The sequence below is a fragment of the Pezoporus flaviventris genome, unplaced genomic scaffold, assembly GCF_033815535.1.
Source record: "Pezoporus flaviventris isolate CSIRO_AGI_PZ_B2104156 unplaced genomic scaffold, CSIRO_AGI_Pfla_v1 ptg000011l, whole genome shotgun sequence".
Lineage (NCBI taxonomy): Eukaryota > Metazoa > Chordata > Aves > Psittaciformes > Psittacidae > Pezoporus > Pezoporus flaviventris.
This window is the reverse complement of record NW_026892559.1, coordinates 3,274,377-3,296,074: the sequence shown is the minus strand read 5'-3', so window position 1 is coordinate 3,296,074 and position 21,698 is coordinate 3,274,377. Positions and strand designations below refer to the sequence as shown.

The window sequence follows — 21,698 nt, the reverse complement described above, 5'->3', positions numbered from 1 at the left end:
CCATAGGCAAAAGGAGGCTCATCTTTGTCACATTTGGTAGCTGCTGCTGTGTGTTTTCATCTCTTTAATATCGTTAAGCAATAAGGGATCATGTGCGAGGGCAGGATTTTATAATAGCTTTCTTCTGGCACCAGTTATGTACAAATTGCTCCTGCCTTCTGGTTTTAGGCAGCATGAGGTGCTGCCCCCTCTTCGGGCACGGGCACAGGCACAGACCAGCCCTTGAGACTTGGATTCTAAGAGTCTGGGAAGAAGAAGTGGGAACAAATTGCACTTGTGTTTTCCCTTGGCCTAGTCATGGGGATCAGATTTGTTCCCACCAGTGAAGTCTTTTGTCATGAACTCTTCCATTTCCTCACTTCTCTTCTTGTCAAGGATCTCCATCTCACGCATTTTCTGCAAAGCACAAAGGGGAAGGGCTGAGCAGGGAGAAAGCTGGCAGGCTTTGGGGGTTTTTAATTCTTTTGCCAATCCCAAGAACAGAAGTGCTATTTCCCTGATTAAGTTACATGCAGAGGTGGAAAGCAAGCCTGAAGACCTCTGTCCCCCATCCCCAAATTCATGCTTGTCCTATGCCATGAAGGGAGACAGTTGTCTGCCCACTTGTCTACTCAGGTATTGGAGGACACACTGCTTTAAGGTCTCTGACAGTACTACATGATCATGTACTGTACAACCAGTACCGCCAGGGCCCTCACATACCTGTGAGATTTCAGTGAGGATGATCCTTCGATACTTCTTGCCCTGTCCTAGAGCTTCCATCTCTGCCAGGAACTCCTTTCTCTCCTGAATTTCATTCACCACTGATGGATAAGAGAAAACACTGTGGAAACAGGATTCAGATGAAAGGCAAGAAAACTTGTTTCTGCCTAGATCTGAACCCCCAATTTCCTAGCTCTGTTTGAGCAGCAGTCCCACCGGGGGAAGGGACTACTGTAATGCCCATCTTGCTCATGTCATCAAAATACCTCAGTAGTCAATTATGCAATGTAAAATGTCACCCCTACCCATCTTTTACCTCTCCCCATCTTGTAGGAATGGTAACTTTCTAGTTTTCTTTGTACCAACAATTCTCTGTTACTTGTGGACAATTTAACCAGTCTGTGCATGGAGACAGAACCTGCCTAAAGCTGTTGAGGTTCATTAGTTGACACACATCACCCAGTGATGGCAACCGTCTCTGCCCTCAGGCCTAGCAAAGGCACAGAACATGAGCTGCTGCTTTGCAGCACAGACCTGAAGTCAGCTGGTCCAAACCTTGCTCAATACAAAGCACATGGGTATTTCATATGTGCCAAGGACAACACTCATCTTGCAACAAGTTTTAGATGATACAGGGCAGGCATGAAGCCAGCCAGACTGGCTTCTCTATGGCAGGGACTAAAGCACCCCTTCTATACATGTTATCCTAGCATTGGCCACCTCTGTGCTGCCCTGGCTAGTGAAGGGTTGGCTGGGGTGTGCACACACATCGAAGATTCAAGCACATAGAGATATTAGGTGAGGGTATTGCCATCCTAGAATACTCTGCAGCCAAAGTCCATCACTGCTTAAAATTCTGATTGACATTTCAGCTGAAGTAAAAGAAGGGAGCCCAAAGCATGGTCAGGCTGGTGAGCATCCTAGCCTATGCTGAGTGACACTGGCTGGACGGAGGACAGGCATTACATGGGCTTCCTGCCCAGGTCTCCCTGCGCATCCCTTGGAAACTCCCTGGCAGCCCAGGGAGCTTGAACCTGCCAGCAAACTGCTTGCAAACCAAGGGAGCTTGAAACTGCCAGCAGTGTAAGTTCTGTGAGGATGGCGGGGTCACAGCACCACAGCAGCAATTCCTTTCTCTTGGAAACTGGGCTTTGTGCCTCCTTCAGCAATGGGCTTCATGTTACCAGCCCCATGGCCCGCCAGCCCAGCCCTTGGAGGGAGCCCACTTCCCAGGCCTCCCTCCTGCCTTCCTCCAGGGAACAGTAAGATGTACATTCTTCAAATCGGTCAGGCTCGGGGATCTCCTCTTCCTTGGTCTGAACCACCACTGGCTTCACCTTGTGCTCCACCACATCCTTTCCTGTTGCTAAGATGTTTTGGAGCCTTTGCTTCTCCTTTTCCAAATCTCCTGTGAATGCCAAGGAGAAAAAATTGATCATAGGCCTGTCTCCTCACAGAGGAGCCTGGCCACAGCACTTCCCTCCTAAGGACACCAGAGGAAGCACTTAGTTAACGATGGACTGAACTGCAGAAGCACTGCATGGGCATACAGAGCCAGCCAGACTGCCCTCAGAGGTTCAAATTTACAAGCTTGAAAATCACACAGTGCTCCCATGTTATGCAACGAGTATGTGAGTCATAGAATCATAAAAAAGTTTGGGTTGGAAGGGACCTTAAAGCTCACCCAGTTCCAACCCCCTGCCACGGGCAGGGACACCTTTCACTAGACCAGGTTTGCTCCAAGCCCCATCCAACCTGGCCTTGAACAGTGCCAGGGATGGGGCAGCCACAGCTTCTCTGGGCAACCTGTGCCAGCACCTCACCACCCTCACAGGGAAGAGCTTCTTCCTAATGTCTAATCTAAATCCACTCTCCTTCAGTTTAAAACCATTCCCCATCATTACCTGTTACCCACCATCCAGCAGGCAGAAGTCAGCAAGCACTTACCATAGATCTTCCCTCAGAGATCCATTTCTAAAGTGTGAGGATGAACAGCAATTCAGATCCTTCCTGCCTCTGCTGAGAGTGCTGGCAGGGGATGGATGGAAGGGGAAGGGAGGGACTGGGTGGCACCATTTATTTATTAGCCATGTTTACCGACTTACGTGTTGCCCGTGGCTTGAATTTCTCTCGGGTGTAGGAATCTCCCGCCTGGCAGGCACTGGCAGGTCGGAGATGGGGTTTAGCTGAAAGCCTGCTCTGCTGATGAGCAGGTGGGGAGGAAGCAGGCGCTGGCTCTTTGCTGGTTGTGGGGTGGCACTGGAGGGGCATGGTATCTCCTCCTGGGAAATAAACCAAAACCAACATTAAGTCTGGATGGATGGATGGATGGATGGATGGACAGACGGCCCTGGGCTACTGCCAGCAGAAGATCTGCCTGTTGATCCACTGCAGCACCACTAGTAAAGACCCTGGGTGCCACATACATTTCACCCTGGTTGCTGGTGAGCCCTGACAGCACATTGGCTGTGGTCCAAGCCTCTCCATTGCACCTGGCTGACTGTGGGGACCCTTCACTCTTGTGTGTTGGCAAGGGCCATGCTGCTGTTTTACAGCACGGGCCTGTCCACGCTGGCAGTGGGCCAGTGGCACAGTCTCAAGGTGAGCTGCAAAAGCTCCTCACCAGAGCACAGCAGCAAGAGAGCCACCACTCACGTTCCACACACTCCATCAGGTATCGCCTCTGGAAATGCGTCAGCTTCGACTCCTCCATCATCGCTGGAAAACATGACATAGGGTGAAGCCGGCAGCCAGGGCAGGGACTGGGGAACCCACCCCGGGGCACTCCCCCCTCACAGCCCAAACACGAAGGAGCAGATGTAGGTTTAGAAGACTCAAGGCGGGCTTGCCCCGTTCCCCCCCCCCCCCAGGGGACCGCGATGGGACTTCACTTCGGGGTGTGTGTGGGTCTCCTCCCCGCAGCGAGGGCAGGCCGCTCCGCCGTTACCTCTGAGCAGCTCCCGGGTGCCCGGGCTGTACCGGGCTGCACCATCCCTCACCGCCGAGGGGCCGCCGCATCCCGGCATCCCGGCGGGCCGTGCCGCCGTGGGCTCAGCCGTTAGGCCGCGGGCTCTAACGGTTCCGTAGCGGCCAGCGGCTGCCTGGGAGGGAGGGAGCGGCGGCGAGGATGGAAGGCAGCGGGAACGGGAGCGGCGCCGTGCAGTGTCGCCATGGCAACAGCGCCGCCAGAGCACGTCCGGAAACGTCGTAGTGAGTACCCGGATGTGGCTCCTACTTCCGCCGGGAGAGGAGGCGGAGGGGAGGCAACATGTCCGATAACGAGGACAAGTGAGAGCTGGATCGGGCGGGAGGGACGGGGAAGGGAAAAGGAAAAGAGGGGAAGCGAGGATGGGGGGGGGAACAGGCTCTGTTTGACCCGCCCCTTAACTTGCATGTGTTTCCCGCAGCTTTGACGGGGACGACTTCGATGACGTGGAGGAGGATGAGGGCCTGGAGGACCTGGAGAACGCGGAGGAGGTGGGTGCCCCGCTCTGCCTGTCTGGGCGGGCGGTCGGTGGGGCTGGGGAAGCCTCGGGGTGTTGCCATCGCCTTCAGGCCGCGGTGGTAGGCGCAGCTGAGCTGCAGCGCTGGTGTTCTTCTCGCAGGAGGGACAGGAGAACGTGGAGATCCTGCCGTCCGGAGAGCGGCAGCAAGCGAACCAGAAGAGGATCACTACCCCCTACATGACCAAGTATGAGCGAGCCAGAGTGCTGGGCACACGTGCCCTCCAGATAGCGTGAGTATTTCCCTCTCTGTCCTGAGCATCGCCACGTCCTGAGCATCCTCTTTCCTTAAAAACTTCCAGGACTTATATGGTCCCTTACCTGAGCTTGCAGATCACCATCTTGATCACTGCTGGAGCTCCTAGTTGCACCTGAAGGCTCTCTGTCTCTTCTTGGCTGAGAGCGTGGTACTTGTGCTTACAGACGGGAGTATTCACCAGCTGCAGTGACCTTTCCTAGGTCAGGCAAAATAGTAGGGAATGTGACAAGCAGATTCTGGTTGCTGGCTTTCCTGAGGGAGCCAGTGTGGTCTGAAAAGCTCAGAACTGGTTTGCAACAGCCAGTGTTGGAGGAAGGGATGCTCCAGAATATCTTCAGTTGTTAGCACAGAGCCATAGGAATTGGGAATGAAATAAGCAACCTGAAGCCTGTTTGAGTGCAGTTGCATTGTGACAAGCTGTTGTTTTATCAAGTATTTGAATTGGTAAGGTCTCATTTATAATAGATAACATCTAAATCCTAGTCTTAAGTGCTGCTAAGACTGGCTGCTCTCAACTTCATTCATTTACCTGCCTAGATTTATTTTAATAATGCGTATCAAAAAGCTTTGTTTTTTGAAAAAACAGCTTGTGAGCAGGATTATTAGCAGCAAGGTTTGTCTGAAAGCACATCTCTGAGTTTCACCTTCGTTAAATCCACCCTCAGAATGATGCTTCTCCTCTACATTGTTTAGAAGCTCATAGGTGGTGATCAGATCTTTCCTTTGCTAAGCTACTCTTCCCACAGTGTGCACTCTGTAAAGCTATTTCATGTGCATTCTTTCAACTGGTGGAAGGCCAGAAAAATGGGGGAGATGAGATAGGCCCATGCCCTGTGTTTAATCCAGAACACTGGCCCTTGGTTCTGTTTCACCTACATATTCTGCCTTCAGTGCTGAACTTGGCCAGCAGCAGCCTCCAGTGGTCTTACCCACACATAATGTGAACTTTTTTGCTGCTGCCTCATGGGCAGATGTGGTCACCCACATTTGCTTGGTTGTTACCACCCTCTGCAAAATGCTTAATCTTTGCTTCTTAAAAGTAGGGTGCATCATAAATTCAGCTTCTCATTTCCCCCAAACAAAGCCTTAGATGTCCCTTTTCCCCCTCTGTGTGTTGATGATTGTTGATGTTCTAACTCATGATTACTGATGTTGTGTCCCAGGATGTGTGCCCCTGTGATGGTGGAGTTGGAAGGAGAGACAGACCCCTTGCTGATTGCCATGAAAGAACTCAAGTAAGTCCTAGGCTTTGGTGGTGAGTGTATTGATTCCGTAAAAACAGTGGTCTTTTCCTCATCCCAGCATATAGCAGTTTATTCCAAGACAATATTGATTTCAGTAACAATGCTGCTATTGGTACACTTTATTTTTTATAACAGTGAGTACTACAGTTCCCATCCCCTTTTTCACCTTGGGACTTCTTGCAGCTGCAGTTTTCCATCCTAGTTGCTCATGCAAAGCAGTAATGATATGAATGCTTTCACCTCTTTTACTTTGGAACCCAAGTGTTCTTTATTTCTCTGATGAGAACCCAAGGTCCTCATCTTTCTGGAATCAGTTTAATTTCCTGAAAGAAGCTGATTTGAAGCAGCCATCTGAACAGACCTGGGTTCAAATGAAGTACTGGCAAAAAATGGAATAAGGGTTGCGCTGATGGTGTGGAGACCCTCTTAAGAATGTTCTTTTCCCACACCTTTGTACATTTGGTTTATTATGGAGAGGCACATCCCCTGCATACAGAAAGATAAATAAATCCCTTCTGACTGTAGCAGAGGCAGCTTTTGGATCATCACTTACAGGCCCACCATTCCACAGCAGAGCTCCCACGTGGCCTGCAGTTGTCCTGCGTGGTCAGTGACCTGGATCACATGCAAGGATCCTTCAAGCAGAGCACCTGGGTTCTGTTTACTGATCAAGTCCCTGTTGTTGAACTGAACTGTCCCTTTGCTCCCCCACTGCAGTTGCTCTTGCAGATTTTACATCTATTACAGCTCCCTTTATCATTGCCAAAACCTCCTCGGGTCACGTTCCTAATCTCTAAGCTCAGCCAGAGTAATGTCTGATTGTGAGCTCTAGCAGTAAGTCAGGGTGTGACAAAAGTATAGTGGCATCCTATTCTGTGCCAAAATTGCATTGTAATTCTCGGCATGAGGGAACTACTTTGCTACTGGAAAAACAGCGGCCCTGAATGTGATCACTAAAGAAATTATATCTCTTTGCAAGTCTGATATGGTTGAAACCTGATGCCCTGCTTAGATTCCAGACTGATGCATTCTGCTGACTTAAGTCTATTTCCATTAAGTTTAATTCTGTTTAGCTGTTTCTTGCTTTGTAATTGGAAGCACTGTTAGCAGATGCTGTGCTCTACCTCAGCTGTACCAGCTTTTGATACCTTAATAGTCCTTAGTGCATGTATCCTTCTTAAAATGTAACTGATGCTCTCAGGGTGCAAAATAGTCTGTGAATACCGATTTGTTATGAAGGTTCTCACAGTTCTGCTACTTTTGTAGCATCTTGTGGGGAAAAATCTTTCATCAAACAAAAAGTGGATTTGTTCAAGTCCCTTTATGATTCCCTCCCCCCCATATCTGTATTAGATGCTTGGTGCTGCCTCATAGTGGGTTCAGATCACAGGTCTCAACTCCTGCATTAGCAATAGGGGGTTGACCCATAGGTCTTTGGTTGTTTTAAGAGTGCTCAGTGCTTTGCACTTACGAAAGAGAGAAGGTTGCTGGGACTTCCCTCTGTTGTGTAATGCTAAATCACTGTTGCTACACAGATCTCTCAGTTAAACCTCATGACTTTACTGAAGCCACTAAGCACCCCAGTTCCCATTGCCTGCTCAAGTGGTACAGTGCAAATGCTCTGGCATTTCTGTTCACATCTCTGTCCTCCCTTCAGAGCCCGCAAGATCCCCATAATCATCCGTCGTTACCTACCAGACGGGAGCTACGAGGACTGGGGTGTGGATGAGTTAATTATCACAGACTGAGCAGCCTCCAGCTATTGTTTTGGTTCTTTCCTTCTCCGGAGATGCTTCTATTTTTGTTTATGTAAATAAATTATGACACACACCCCCTTATTTTAAGTTAAATGTGTTTGGGTTTTTTTCCTTCCGCCTTCTCTTTCATCTCAGTCTTACATGCCCAAGAGAAGACTTTCATACTTCTCTCTACCAGTTTGGTCATCATTCTTTGTTTCTGTGTCATGGGCTATGTTAATAAGATCGGAAGCCAAGTGCAGCTTTTTTGTCACCTGATAAGGTGCGGTCTTGAGCATACCTGTTAGCTAGGCTCAGGACTGCAGTAACTGTTTCCTCTTCCTTCAGCACTGCTCCTCCCTGGTTATAGGACCAAGAGCCAATTAAGCTCCTGCTGTACAAAAATGCTCTTGCAGGTACTTGGCTTCAGAAAGATTCCAGCCTTCCACCCCGTCTCTTCTTAAAACATGAGTGCTGAGACACCTCCATTGCTTCCCTCTAGACAGTTGGGCCTTTGTGCCCTCAGCAGGTTGCTGTGGAAACCCCCAATTTCCTCTCTGGCTGGGGCTGGCTGTGGGGCTTCTCAGGAGTATCATAGAGCAGCTCTCATCAAATCGCCTATTGTTTCCCTGCTCCTGCTGCTTATCAGAAGTGGGGATCCCCTTTCAGTGGCACTGCCCCAGCCGGAAGCGCGGTCACCACTCACAGTCCTACCAGTTCAGCAGCTGTAGGTTGTTGCTGAGCTTGCTCCTCGTACAGCCTTTCTCTGACATGTGGTGGGATGGATGGTCCTGGGTGTGTGGGTGCTCTCCAGCCATCTCAGTTGTGCATACTCTGGTGTCTCTTATGGTGGCACAACTGTAGTTAAATCCTAGAGTTCCTTTAATCTGTAGTGTGATGGAAGATCAGTCAGTTGTCCTCTTCAGGTGCCTGCACTCTCATCTCTGATGTGCGGAGAGGTTATATGCTTAAGTCAAGAGTTGGGTGGATGCATTACAATCTGCAAGGGCTTCCAGCCAGCCACTACCTAGTTTTCATTTCTTTATCTCTGTGCCCCAAGGTTCTTGCTCTGCCTGAGGAAGATCTGAGCTCTTGGGCCAAGTCTTTCTCAATTATCATATTAAAAAGTGACCTTGGAATTTCTGTTTTTTAAGGAGAAGAAGGGGGAAGGTGCACCTCACCTATGCTTTCTGCTTTACATTAATTTTTCTCTTTATGCTGTTTCAGAAAGAATGTGTCCAACTACTTTGTATTAAAGCTTGTGTGTCTATATAAAATGTGCATTCTCCATACTGTGTGTGTAGTCAGTGCCTGCACGTGAGCATCCATGTCCCAAAGAGGGAGTGTACATCCACCTGCCTGGGAGCTCGGCTCATATAACCAACCATGAATGTCATTCTCTTACTGCTCCCTGTAAAAGCATCCATCCTTCCTCTGTTGGTGTGCACAGGAGGGGCTGGTTTTGGAGGCAAAAATGCCAGAGCTGAACGGGTCCCAGGTCAAAGGGAATGTGGAGATGCTTGCAGGTGTGGGAAGGGGGTTGACTGGAAGGCACACAAATGCTTCCTGGTCCAGGCCATCCTTACCAAGAAAAGGTTAATTTGCAGCACTGTGGCCTTCAGCCTTCTCCCCCCACCCTCCATGGAATCCTTTAATCACGTTGGTGCGGTGAAATTTCAGCCCTGAAATGGTGCCTTTGTGCAATCATTTTGGCGTCTGCCATGGAGTGCGGGGGTCGTTTTCTTGTCCTTTTTTTCTTTTTTTTTAAATGACTTCTTTGTTCCTCCCCGCCTCCCCTCCCCAGCCTTGCATCTGTATCAGATACGATTAAAGGGATAGGGAAGGATGCCGGGCCAGCTCCTTCTATGCTGCAAGAGGAGTGGTTAACCCCTGTGTTACCAGCAGTGATCTCAGTCCTGTCCTAGTTGTTAGGACACTCCTAGATGAGAGGAGGCATCCCCTTCCATTAGAGAATGGTTGGGGCAGAGTTCACTCACTTCTTTCTTCATTTGCTTTTTGAAGAGCTGGAGAAGACTACCTGTGTGGGGTTAAGACCTTTCTTTTCCTGCTCTTCTGTTCATTGATACCATGTTCCTTCTGTCTCCCACCCTTGTGATCAGCTCTCCTACCTCTTAACTCCACCATAGCTTCCCTTCTTTCCCACACATGCTCCTGACCTGCTCAGGGGTGCAGTATTTCCCTTCTGGACTCTTCCCACAGCCTGTAATTTGTGGGTAGAGATTTATCCTCCTCTCCAGTGAATGGCCGCAGTTCTATTTGGCATGGAGCTCTTCAGCTGGCATCACCCTCGTTAGATGCATTGAGCTGTTCTGCTGTTGCTCTTGGCCCTATACAGGACTTCATCCAAATAGTGCTGTAAGTTGTAAAAGCCTTTGAACATGTTCAACAGTTCCTAGACATCCTGCTTACTCCACTCACACAGAAAGCCTTTAGTGAACACGAACTCACTGGATGGATCACACGCATCAGCATTGAAACTCTTTGTAATCAGTTTATGATTGTATGTGTGTGTTAATTGAAATCCTACCTTGCTACCATTGGCCTTGAGAGATGTTCTTAAGCAGACTAAAATCTGCTGTACGTTTTCTTTCCAAATATCTTCAGATAACCTCTCAGGACTTTACACCCAGGATGTTTTCTTCAACAAGTAAGAAGGTGTTATACATCTATTCTTGAATATACTGTGTATGAGCATTTGTATTTAGGTTCTCATGTGTGGAAGGCAAGAGGCCAGGGTGTTGAGATTCTACAGAGAAATTAATGGTTGCTTCCAAAATGCATGAATTTGCATTTGTGGGGAAGTTTGGGGTTTGGGAGTTTTGAAAGCATGCCATCTGCCGCCTGGTGATGAGGAAGAAAACAAGACAAGAAACCCCACGCTCCTATTCTGCAGAGCATTAACAGTCACACTAAGAAATTCTTGGGTTAAACACATGCAAAACAGTGCTTTTCCTAATTGCATGTGCTGAATCTTAGCTGAAGAACTGAAATGAGTGCTACTACATCTCTCACTGAAGAAATGACTGGAGCTGGGGTATGAACAGAAGAGGAGTTTCATCTCCATGAAGGAGTCTGGTAAAGCCAGTCAGAGTTCTGCCTGTATCATTTTCATGACAGGCAGAGGGAGGCTGTGCACAGGATCCGTGTGGTGGTGGTATCACCCATCCTTGCAATTACTGGGAAAAAAACAGAGGCTTGCATGAAAGAGGTCAAAAAACCCCAGACACATGAAAATGAAACTTTTAAGTTTATTATTCCATATGTTTAATGCAGAGTTAATGGTGCTAGGATGGCATAAGACTGGGGAAAGGGAGGTGGGAGAGGAAGGTGCTACTTGCATAAATAAGGGGACAGGGCTGGAAGAGGTTACATGCGTACAAGGAGCAAACATTCTACATGATCTTTTCAGACACCACAAGGATAAGTCATCCATAGCTAAGGGAGGCAGGAAAGGCATCTGACAGTCATATCAGCAGAGGGGTACAGTGGTACCGATCACAGTCCACGTTTGGTCAGAGCATTTTGTCTTTCTAGACGGGAATATCCATTGGAAGGTCTCACGACATGTCTCTCTGATCAATTGCCAGGAGTCATCTTTTCCTGCAGCAACTTTTGTGCCAGTTCACTCCCTGGCATGACAAACCATTCCAGTCCTGGAGGTGACAAAGAAGTAAGCAGACTGTCCACAGGTGTTGGGCTAAAAACAAGAACTTGATTTGACTGCAAGAGCTGGTGAATTCCAGTTTGAAACCCAAAGGGGAAATCAAGTTCCTTTGCACCTAAATAGGGTTCTCTTCCTTACACTAGTCCAAGACTGGATGCATATCTACCTTGCTTAAAGCTGCAGGAGTATCTTTCCATCCTCAGCATAGGTAGGAGGGAGTTGTTGACTGGAAGACATGGTGAACAAACATGTGGGGATGCACAGCCCATCAGCCTGAGTTTGGAGTGGGCGTTCGAAGACAGTGTTGGAATTGACTTGGGGTCTTGGCAAGTGCATAGTAACTTTCTTGGTGCCTCTTAGTTTCAGGCAGTGCACAGTCAGACATGGAAGAGCAAGGACAAAGTTTGTCTAGAGGTTGTTTGGGATACTGGAGAGATTAGAAAAGACTGAAATGCCAGACATAAATGAACAATATAGAGTAATTGTAAAAAAGGAGGATTCACCCACAGCACCTTAGTGATTCACTGGTCCTTCCCCACTTCTGCACCTCCATACATGAACACGCGGGCTGTGGTATGAGTAACACTAGGGTTCCTGAGTCCTATGTGTTGTTCAGGCAGGCATTAAAATTTCCATGCAGGAAAGAGTGTGGGATTAAACAGAGACAAGATGGAGAGAAGAGGTGGGAATTAAAACTAGGATGCAGCTGTGGAAATCAGCAGGGAAGCAAGCATAGGTTGGTCTTCCAACAAAGTTCAAGATTCATGCATGTGTGAATCTTAGGCAGGACTGCTGCACAACACTGATCACAAGGAAGCTGGCCATGCCATCCTCCCCACTACTCCTCGCGTAACAAGTTCACCAAGTCCGAGCAACCACCCTTCACCCGCAGCAGGTGAGAAAGTGTTGGCCATTGCGGCCTGTTGGGAACACTTGCTAACTCCCTGGAGCAGTCTGGGGAGGGAAAGGAAAGGACAGTCTCTCTCATCGCACAGTCCAGGGTGCACACAGCGAAACCCACCATGGACCAGTCACTCCATGTCTAGAATCCTCCTCATCTAGAAGGCCAATAAGGTGTTGCAAGCCAATCGCGTGGCTTGCATGCTTGAAATTGGTACAGGGCGAAAGGACGAAAAACCTTCCTCTAGGCGGGTGAGCCAGCGATAGCCGGGGTCAAGAAAGGCACTTCTGTATACTCAGTGAGTTCTGGTGGCTGGATGGCACTGAGTGACCTCGGAGTTCGGAGGCTCTTCTGCCTGTGCTGATTCTTCGGAGCCTTTCCATCGCCGCTTCGGTCACTGTTCCCCATTCCCTACGGTCTGGAGAGAGTCGTATACACGGGCTGTTCCCAATGTGTGGGGCTATGGGACTGTGGCACGGAGGGTGCAGGGTCAGAGATGGCAGTGTAAAGGGGACGTTGGGAAGGTCCCATATAGGAGAAGGCCGAGTAGAGGCCAGAGGCTTGGGTGGAATGGCTGTAGTAGGGTCCCGAGGGCTGGTGGTCCGGGTAGTCAAACTGTGGCCTGGAGATGGAGGGGAAGGCCGAGCCATAGTGGGGCAGACTCAGGGATGTATAAGCTATCTGGGAGGTGGAGGGCTGGTCGGTGTAATGACCTCCAGGAGCAGACCCCTCCGTTTTCACCTGGGCCTTGGAGTCCACCACCGATGAGGTGGCAGTGGACAAGGAGACTCCGTGCTGCTTGGAGATCCAGGCAGAGTGTCCACTGGCTGCAGCCAGTGCGCTCCCGAGGCCATAGCCAGCAGCCGCCGCTGCCGCGTAGCCCCCAACATGGCCTGGGTGGCCGGCATGTCCGTTGGGCGGCAGGTACTGGTCGAATTCATTGACATCAAAGGTCTCCATGTTGGACATCACTTCGTGGCTGATCTCTCCGATGTCCACATTGCCAAAGTCAATGTGTGGCTTTCCCCCTTCCCCCAGGGAACGCCCTTCTCTCTTGGAGTCAGCTTTGCCTGCCTGCATCTCGGTTTTAGGGGTGGTAGGAGGTGTTGGGGGCCCATGGCTCTGACCTGCAACTTGAAAAACGTTTTGAGGAGGAAAGAGAGAGAAGAGGTGAGTTACTGCTTTAGGCCTGGCTTTATACACAGCCCAGCTCCACTCCTCCCACTATGCCAGCGACCATTAGACTGGAGACTTCAGTGGAGGGAGAGAAGCCGCCAGCCAAAACCAAACCTTTTTCTATAATCTCGTGGAAGTAAATAGGAGAGTGCAGCAATACGTTGCCTGACCAGAGAATGCAAGCACCTGTGAAACTCAAGCACGTCCCTATACCGCTGGCTCCAGCAGTTTGTTGGATCGCGAGCAAGGTGTGAACCACATTGCTGAGGCTTTCACCTTGATGACTTGTCTGTTATGAGCCTCTGAGTAGGCTGTAACCTGTGAGTAGGATTACAGAGACCTGAGACTCACCTGAGGAGTGATCCGGATGACCATCGGACATGGGCGACCCTTCGCCGGGATGCCTGTGATCCAGGTGGGGGTTCTTGTAGTGGGCCTGAATGGCAGCAGCCCCACCGGCCTCCCCCTCCACTTGGCCTTCACCCTCGCCCTGCGTGGCCTTGCCGTTTTTCCGGCGGCGGGGCTGGTACTTGTAATCGGGATGGTCCTTCTTGTGCTGCATCCGCAGCCTCTCCGCCTCCTCGATAAAGGGCCGCTTGTCGCTTTCGTTCAGCAGCCTGCAGACACCAAGGTGGTAAAGAAGAAGGGAAGAAGAGGGGCAGGTATGTCAGCACCCCCCCCACGTCTGTACACAGCATCGTGGGACACAGTGTGTAAATCCAGATGTCAGGGTGTGGCGCCATTGAGGGTATTTCCCAGAACAACAGGGAAAGCTTGGAAGTGTTTTCAGTGAGATGGTAATATTTTCATCCTCCTTGTTAATCATTAAGCCCCGACACTGGTTAGTGCCAGCACTGGGTCCCCCTGCCCCAGCTGCATGATGCTTCTCACTTCAGTCAGTTCAACACCCAGTCTTACATTCCCCAAAAGCAAAGTGCAGCCTTTCATAGCTGCGTAAAATAAGGCTGGAAGATCTGTTTTGAAGGACTTTGGGCAAATTAAGAGCAGTTGGGATCATCCTTCGGACTAAGGCAGTGTGGCACACCTTTGCTACCTCTGGTCCTGCCTCCCACATGTCTCCTGCTCTTCCCTAGACTGCATATATTCCAGTTTAATCTCCCACCCCTCCATAGGCTCTGCTTGAAGTTAGAGGCTCTGCTGAGCACAAGTGGCAGCAAATGGTGTTGGCTTCCCAGTACCCATGTTGCTGCATGGAGCTTGCTGGGCCTTTGAGCATCTTGCAATATCCTAAGAGCAAACTGAAGAAAACTTCAAAGCAGGAAACTAGTGCATTCTGCTGCTCCTGGAGCTTCTGCTCACCTTAGATATGGATAATGCAAAAGGATGAACCACGAAGGACCAGCCCTTCTTGCATTTAGCCAAGCAGTTGTAAAAAATTTAGCTGCTACATTGCTAGGCGTATAGAAATAGATGAGCTTTGGTCTCTGGATGAAAAACACTGCAGAAACAAGCTCCTTCTCTCTATTCCTGCCAGGTCATGGGCTGCTCTAGTTAAAATGGGCTTTCCACGGAAATGGTGAAATATGCGGGCAGGATGGCTCAGAGCACTTGAAGATGAGATCAGCCTCATTATTCAAGCCTCTAGCAGCGTCTTAGCTGTAAGCACTTCAGTTTCATGTTATGATTTTGCCCCTCAAATACTCTTGTGACTCAAGGTCATCCTGCTTCCAACCAGAAACCAGTGCTCTCGGAAGGGACCAATCTTCCCATGACTTGCAACTCCAACAGCCGTTAGGAATGGCAGGGCTCCCAAATGGCAAAAAACCCTCCATTTATGGGATGTCCACGCCTTTTTCTCCCCAACAAAAGAACTACCTGGCAGTGGGATTGTGCTAGCACCTCGATGCCCCTGAAGCCCTTAGCACTAAAATGTGACCAATTTTGTTAAGCTGTAGGCACTGAGGAAAAAGGCCTGAACTGGCCTGAAAGAGACAAAGAGGAGGCATGGCTCAAGGAGCATATAGGGTTGCCAGCAAGTACTGGGTTGGTTCCTAAGCACTCGGTTTCCCCCTGCTCCTTGTGCATCCCCTCAGCTGTCAGCCAGAGGTGTATGGCATGGGCTGGAGCCCATTACGATGCTGACCTGGATTCAGCCCAGGCAGCCTGAACAGGTCGTGGCCACACACCACATTCCTCCACTGCCGTAATCCCAGAGATTAAGGCAATTGAGCCGCTGAGAATCCAACACCAGTTTTCCTGCCTCCCTCCTGCCACCATACACTATGCTCACGTATCCCAGAGTGCTCTAATCCTGCAGCCTGTGCTGCTCCAGATGGCCTTCCAAAGGGACATCATGGCCAACCCTTGTAGGCGTTGTGGACTGGAAGGCAACTTTACCTTGGCAAAACCTTCATCTTTGTAGAATACCTCATCTTCATGGGAGATGGAGAATGCAGGCAAAACCTGCAGCCTTGCAATCCAGGACACTTCAAGGCTGCCCGCATGCCCAACCTGAATGGTGCTAAACCTAATGAGATGCTGTGGTTGGGCATGAGAGGTCTGTTTCTATGTGGGCATCTCTCGGAGCAAGAGGGCTGTAGGCCATGGGCAGTGGCACCAGCAGGACAGTGACAAGTCCACTCCCCACACCCTTACCTTCTTTCCAAAGCTGCCTGCTCCCTCCTCCCCCCCCGGCTGGGATAAGAGCTCAAATCGGCTTTAGCAAAGTGAAACTGGTGCAAGCAGGCAAAGGCCAGGAGATCTGGGGGGATTTGGATTTCACTTGCTTCCTGCCCTCCCCCTCCTGCCCCCCACACCCCACAGGCTATAATGCAAAGGAATCTCGCACGAGCAGAGAAGTTACGGATCACAGAGCAAAGCCCTTCATGGGGTTTAACGGAGCCCTCACCACCCTCCCCGACACCAAGTGCTCACGCCAGAGTTGAGGGGAGAGGGGCAACCATCCAGTGCCCTGCTCCAGGAGGAGAAAGAAGGGCTAAAATCCATCTGCCCACCTCTTGTAGCCTGCCCTGCTGCCGCCTGGCATTGTGTGGCGACCGGCGCGGCAGCCCTGACCCTGTGCCGGGACTCAGCTACCGATGAGTCAGTGTGGTGATGGGGTAAGGCATCAGAGTTGAGACAAGGCAAGGGCTGGCTGTGAGCAGAAGGTAGCCAGGCAGGCTACCTTGCACATCCATGGCCCTGAATTTTGTGGATGTGACCTTATTCCTTGGGCGCTGCCATCCTCAAGCAAATAGCCCTCCATTGGGTCCCCTCGCTCCTCCCTGTTGAGCCTTCCTTTTCTTTTTCCTGTGCCTCTCTTGTTTTCGGCCCTGGAGGTGGTGCTGGCTGGCATCTTGGCTGAGAGTCATGCCGACATTTTCAGCAGCCAGCCTCCATTTGAGAGCTGCTCCCCGTCCCACCCCAGGGAAGGAAAGCAGCCAAGGCAAGATTTCATGACTACCGAGCACAGAAACCACCCTTTTTGGTTAACGTTTGGTTTGTCGACTGCACCCCTCACACAGCCCAAGCTGGAACAGACTGGGAGAGATGTATGGGGCCATAAGCCCCCTGGCACTGCACTTGGGGGTAGCGTGGCCATCAGGTTATGTCCTGCAGCCTTTCCCAGTGGGGACTGGAGCCCGTGGAGGACACGGCAGTGTCACAGAGCAGAAGCAAATGCCGGGTTTCAATGAAAAGCTGGGCCATTGCAGCCTGTTTTGCAGAGGTGCAAATGAAGCAGCACTGGGGTTATCGGTCAGTCTGATGCTGCCTTTCAAGATTTCCCAGCCTCTGCTGTCCCCACCCAGCGCCGATTGCTGTGGGCATGCTTGGTTTAATGGTGATCTGCAGGCAGACTCCACGCTCACCAGCACTTGTCCCTCTGCGTAACGTGCCCTTTACCTGTGTAAGCCCAGAGCAGCCGTGTGGAAATGTGAGTTGTCTGCGTTTTCCAAAGCATCTAGCAGCGTAGGGTTTGGGTGGCCACCTTGTAAGAGTGAGGATATGCAAACATCCAGGGCCCTTTGCAGGGACCCTCATCAGATATTTGGGACTAAACTGTCCAGAGCAAAACCTATCTGCTCGCAGTTGTACCAATGTGTAGGAGCTGTACCTTAGGGGACAGCATAGATGTGGGCAATGGGAACCTCAGCGCAGACCAAACTGTACCGTGGTTGGAAGACCACAGGTCTACTATCCTGGTAACCTTTGGACCACCTCCCCCGGCATTCTGTTGGTTGATATTTTCCCCCAGCCTCACACACGCACATGGTCCTACCCAGGCCCGACACTGACTGCACCCATAAGCCAGGTTACTCTGCTGCATGGCCCCCATGGGGGCTGACACAGCTCAGAGAGCCACAGCCTGCACTAAGGACACTCGGAGAGGAGCCGTGTTCAAGCAAAGCATCTGCGTGGCAAACTGCAGCACACAACAACCCCAGGCCTGAGCCCGCAAGCTTCTCTGCCTGACCCATGCTGCCTGAGAAACACCAGGGGATCGAGACTGTTGTCCGGCGGCACCGTCCCCTGCTCCGAGTCCCATGCATGCAGTAATGGTAGCCATGCCCTGGGAGCAGGGAGGCAGTTGGTGCATGAATGTGGCCGTGGGCTGGGAGCTGTATCTCCCTGCGCTCTGAATGCAATACCTAAGGAGAGCTTCACTGCTCTGCTGTATTTTCAAGGGAAATACAATGCTTGGAGCAAGGCCGTTGCTCTAAAATCTGGCAATATTTTGCAATAAAGGAGCACTACCTTAATATAACATTTTGGGAATTAAAAGGATGGGTTCCCTCTATACACGTACCCCTTCCAGCACAGCTTCATAGTCCAGAGACAGGCAGCAGAGTGGTAAAGGGAAGGGAAGGCAGTGGGGAACAAAGCGGGAAGGAGCAACAGATGAGATATCTGCAATCACACCCTGCCTTCTGCTTCACAAAGAAATCCCTTTGCTGGAGTTACACTTGAAGTTGGCGGGTTGGGGTAAATGGGCAGAGGGAGAAGTTAGATCCCAGTTCCTTGTGAACAAGGAGGTCTGAAATCAGGAAGAGACCTCGACATCAGCTGTTGGATGGGGTGTGTGTTTTGCTTCTGCTTGGAAAAATGTGTCTTGGCCCACCGTAGGTTGAGGGCTTCCTCCAGGAGATGCTGTCAGGGCAGGAGAGAGAATGAGGGGGGCCCATTTGTGCCACTTGGTGCAATGCAAGGAGGGGGACAGGGCTGGGGACTTGCAGCAGAAGGCGTTTGTAACAGGTTGGTGGGGTTATCAGCAGAGACCACCACAAGGGAAAGAAGTGGCACAGCCAGCATGACACACTGGCTTGGGCACAGTGGGCTCTCTGCACACCCAGGGGCCAGCTGCGATCAGTGCGGGAAGCCTGTTGGTCTGTGGAGGAAGAAGGAGCGGGCTGGGGAGGGTACGTGAAAGATCCAGGGATGAAAATGGGCACAACAAACTGTTGGGGCCAGAAGGACGACCGTGGGTGTGCCAGCAAGAGGGGAGGACATCTCACCGGGTGCAAAGGGAGATGGTTTTAGCCGGCATGTTGCAAGAGAGCCTGCCAAGGCTGGTACTTTTGCAGGTCTCTTCCTGCTAAACCTCAGCCGCACCTTCTAGCAGGGTCTCTCCTTGTCCATCTCGCTGCACCTGCATTGCCTGCCGGAACTGCAACTGTCCTGGGAAGGACTGCTGGGGGGCTCTGACTTCCTGGCTCCCTTCCCCTGACCTTCCTCCTCGACCGTAACTAGGTTTCCTGCTTGTTCTGTGGTGCTGTGCAGAAAATAACCCCAGCATTGGGACCCAGCTTCAAATAGGCTTGAGGCAGCCACCAGTGTGTTAAGTTCGATGGGGCTCAGCCTGGTTCCTTCTAATGCATGACTTGGCCCAACAGAGAGGGTGAGCCAAGAAAACAAGATCTACCCTGGCAGTCAGGCAGGAGAGGACCCAGACGAGAGTGTCCTGGTCAGGAACAACAGGGGAAGTTAGTGGGAAACACATGGAAAGGGCTGCTACCCAGGATGGATGTGAGCTGTGCTGGGGAAACCTTCATACATTCAACCACCACTCTTGCCCCGTCACCACCAAGGAGCCCCTGCTAAGTCTCCATCCTTCCACCTACCACATTATCTCTCTGGGACACCCCCAAACCTCAACCCTTGTGCTCCCCTTCTGCCCACACACTCTTACCTCCAGAGCTTCCCCAAGGTCTTACTGAGCTCGGCGTTGTGGAGATGCGGGTACTGGTCAGCCAGTTTCCTCCGGGCAGCCTGTGCCCAGACCATGAAGGCGTTCATGGGCCGCTTGACGTGGGGTTTGCTCTTGTTACTTCCATTGACCCGGACGGGCATGGGTACCAGAGTCCAGTCATAGCCGCTCAGCACCTGGCTGACTGCCTCACGAATGCACACGGGGAACTTGTCGTCGTCCGCCTCCGAGTCTTGCTGTTCCTTCTTGACCTTCCCCATGTCCCCGTTCCCGGAGCCGGTGAGGTGCGAGGAGTTGTCTGACGCCATGGAGGGTCCTGGTGAGAGGCAGTGGTGGTCTTCAGAGCCCACAGGGCTCATCTCCACCTCTGAAAGGTCTTGGTCGTCAGCCATGGTTGCGCTCAAACCCTTCTTCCTCTTCCTTCTTGATGTCCTTCTTCCCACTGGGGAGGGGAGGGAGGAAGACAAAAACAAAGGAAAGAAAGGAAAGAAAGAGAGGGGTAGAACGAGAGAAAAGGAGAAGCAACCACCAAATGCGAAAGGGACTCCAGGGTCTCTGGAGAGCTGACCAATGAGGCAGGGGCCACTCAATAAAAGCGCGAGCAAAGCAATTGCCGTGCACACCGCAGAACCCGTGATCCATGGGGGTTGGGATGGGTCGGGGCCCCTGATTAATTGGGATATCGCTCCCTATCTCTGCATCGTGTGGAGCTGACGTGCGGAGGGGCCTGCGGCAGAGGGATAAGAGGGGCTGGGGACCTGAGGAGAGAGTAGCACAGACCATCCTGCCCGGGCGCAGCTCCCCACAGGGAGTGGGATAGAGGGAGAGCTACAAAACTTGTGTGGGGCATTGCCCCGTTTTTGTGATGGTGTGCAGAGAAACGCCAGCACAGTGTCCAGGGTGAGGTACGGGAGGGAGAGCACCAGCCCTGTATCCATAAACCAGAAGGGATGGATTTTGGAGTAGTTGAGCTGGCAGCAGCACCGGGCAGGAAAACAGCCCAGGCTCCGGATCCGCACCTGGAGTGCCTAATCCCAGCTGTGGGGACACCCCATCCCTCACCCTCTTCTTGCAGCTCATAAACCGAAGGCTTAAAATACATCTACATTGCCCCCCCCCCCCCCCCCCCATCTGTGTGCATGTCTGCATGCACATATTCACATTCATATATGTATTTACAGGTACAAACAAACCAAGTTTAACTTTGAGACAAGCCTGGGCTATGGGTTGCCTGCCCCACTCACTCACTCCTCCTCTCTCCTTCTGTCTGCAGTCACCTCTAAAAGTCCCTGCTGTCGTGCAGCAAGTTCCCCTCTTGGAGAAAGAAACACTAAAAATAAAGGCCTCTCTATCCCATCCCCCCCCCCCCCCCCCCCCCCCGAAATAGAGGAAAAAAGAAGAAAGAAATTAGGAAAAGATAAAAAGAAAGGCTAGAGAAGCGTGCTTCTGGCTTAGCTGGCAAACAGCAGAGCAAGGGCTGCTATCCATCCCTCCAGTTCCACAGGGTGACACAGACCCTCCCTGCGGATACTGGATAAAGTAGAAGTAGAGGGGATAGAAGCAGGAGCGAAGGTGTGCGCCTGTGCGAGCAAGCTCAGGTAGGGACTTACGTTGCTGGCCGGGGTGCCGGGCAGGTCCTGCGAGGGCTGTGATTTGTATTCCAATGGCCCCCTTGTTCTCCCTGCCAGCCCCGGTGGCGTCGGGGCGCGCGGCGCAGGGAGGCTGTCAGGCAAGTGCCATTCCTAGAGGGAGCTTGGTTTTTACTAATACCCCGGCTGGATGCCTCTCGCTGGCTTTGCTGCTTAGCACCGGGGGAGGGAAGGGCGGAAGGTGGAGCCAAGCGCTCCTCACAGCCAGAGCACACTCGGTGGGGGATGGCGGGGAGGGGACGCAGGCAGCCCCCAACCCCACCTCGGCCGTCGGCGTGTTCCCCACTCGCCCCTGATGCCGGCTTCTTCATGGGAGCTGCTTGTCTTGGGCAGCGTGTCCACCCAAGGGATGGTGCTGGAGGATCCAGCCCCAGGGGTTTGAGTGGTGGGGTGCTGGAAGGGGTCTGGGGTGGTCTGGGGAGATGGCTGTGCACCCCAGCACTGGGGTCCTTCTCCCTCCCTTCTCCTTCTCCCTGCTCCTGAGGGGTCTGGTGCCCCCATGTGCCAATGAGGCCCTGGTCCCTGTCGCAGAGTCTCACAGGGACCCCACTGTGCTGAAAAAAGTTGGCCAAGGACCCTGGGGTCAAGATGCTGCCAAAAGGGCATCCTCGTTCACACCTTAGTGTGCAGGTTGGGGAAGGGGATGAAGGAGCCTGAGGATGGAGGACATCAGGTCC

The 21,698-nt window shown here is 51.6% G+C and overlaps 3 protein-coding genes across 6 annotated transcripts; 1 reads left to right on the top strand and 2 right to left on the bottom strand.

Moving 5' to 3' along the window:
* Nucleotides 1-53: 53 nt before the first annotated feature.
* On the bottom strand, nucleotides 54-3,870 carry CUNH22orf23 (chromosome unknown C22orf23 homolog). The gene is made up of 6 exons (XM_061450865.1): nucleotides 3,650-3,870; nucleotides 3,358-3,420; nucleotides 2,808-2,984; nucleotides 1,976-2,110; nucleotides 703-803; nucleotides 54-396 (listed from the first exon to the last, which is right to left on the bottom strand). The coding sequence occupies exons 1-6, from the start codon at nucleotides 3,726-3,728 to the stop codon at nucleotides 292-294; spliced, it is 660 nt and encodes a 219-aa protein (XP_061306849.1). The 5' UTR covers nucleotides 3,729-3,870; the 3' UTR covers nucleotides 54-291.
* POLR2F (RNA polymerase II, I and III subunit F) lies at nucleotides 3,842-11,249 on the top strand. 2 transcript variants are annotated; one of them, XM_061450875.1, is made up of 5 exons: nucleotides 3,842-3,990; nucleotides 4,110-4,179; nucleotides 4,308-4,438; nucleotides 5,628-5,699; nucleotides 11,053-11,249. In XM_061450875.1, exons 1-5 carry the CDS (start codon nucleotides 3,971-3,973, stop codon nucleotides 11,126-11,128), a joined length of 369 nt encoding a protein of 122 aa, XP_061306859.1. In that variant the 5' UTR covers nucleotides 3,842-3,970; the 3' UTR covers nucleotides 11,129-11,249. The 2 variants fall into 2 exon arrangements, with proteins under 2 accessions (XP_061306859.1, XP_061306858.1); XM_061450874.1 differs by lacking the exon at nucleotides 11,053-11,249 and adding an exon at nucleotides 7,366-7,558.
* On the bottom strand, nucleotides 10,700-21,493 carry SOX10 (SRY-box transcription factor 10). Of its 3 annotated transcripts, XM_061450840.1 has the most exons (4): nucleotides 20,983-21,493; nucleotides 19,355-19,814; nucleotides 13,558-13,823; nucleotides 10,700-13,163 (listed from the first exon to the last, which is right to left on the bottom strand). In XM_061450840.1, the coding sequence occupies exons 2-4, from the start codon at nucleotides 19,762-19,764 to the stop codon at nucleotides 12,442-12,444; spliced, it is 1,398 nt and encodes a 465-aa protein (XP_061306824.1). In that variant the 5' UTR covers nucleotides 19,765-19,814; nucleotides 20,983-21,493; the 3' UTR covers nucleotides 10,700-12,441. The 3 variants fall into 3 exon arrangements, with proteins under 3 accessions (XP_061306824.1, XP_061306823.1, XP_061306825.1); XM_061450839.1 differs by lacking the exon at nucleotides 20,983-21,493 and having other exon boundaries at nucleotides 19,355-20,493; XM_061450841.1 differs by lacking the exon at nucleotides 20,983-21,493 and having other exon boundaries at nucleotides 10,700-13,157; nucleotides 19,355-20,493.
* Nucleotides 21,494-21,698: the final 205 nt, after the last annotated feature.

What these genes read in the sequence shown, in the direction of transcription:
- CUNH22orf23 (XM_061450865.1), bottom strand. Translation starts at nt 3,728, where the DNA reads ATGCCGGGATGCGGCGGCCCCTCGGCGGTGAGGGATGGTGCAGCCCGG. An exon ending in GCCTGACCGATTTGAAGAAT is followed by an intron (nt 804 to 1,975) that starts GTACATCTTACT and finishes CTTATCCATCAG; the next exon opens with TGGTGAATGAAATTCAGGAG. An exon ending in TCCTCACTGAAATCTCACAG is followed by an intron (nt 397 to 702) that starts GTATGTGAGGGC and finishes TGTGCTTTGCAG; the next exon opens with AAAATGCGTGAGATGGAGAT.
- POLR2F (XM_061450874.1), top strand. Translation starts at nt 3,971, where the DNA reads ATGTCCGATAACGAGGACAA. An exon ending in ACCTGGAGAACGCGGAGGAG is followed by an intron (nt 4,180 to 4,307) that starts GTGGGTGCCCCG and finishes TTCTTCTCGCAG; the next exon opens with GAGGGACAGGAGAACGTGGA. An exon ending in ATTGCCATGAAAGAACTCAA is followed by an intron (nt 5,700 to 7,365) that starts GTAAGTCCTAGG and finishes TCCTCCCTTCAG; the next exon opens with AGCCCGCAAGATCCCCATAA.
- SOX10 (XM_061450840.1), bottom strand. Translation starts at nt 19,764, where the DNA reads ATGGCTGACGACCAAGACCTTTCAGAGGTGGAGATGAGCCCTGTGGGC. An exon ending in ACCTTGGGGAAGCTCTGGAG is followed by an intron (nt 13,824 to 19,354) that starts GTAAGAGTGTGT and finishes TGGTGTCTGCAG; the next exon opens with GCTGCTGAACGAAAGCGACA. An exon ending in TCATCCGGATCACTCCTCAG is followed by an intron (nt 13,164 to 13,557) that starts GTGAGTCTCAGG and finishes ACGTTTTTCAAG; the next exon opens with TTGCAGGTCAGAGCCATGGG.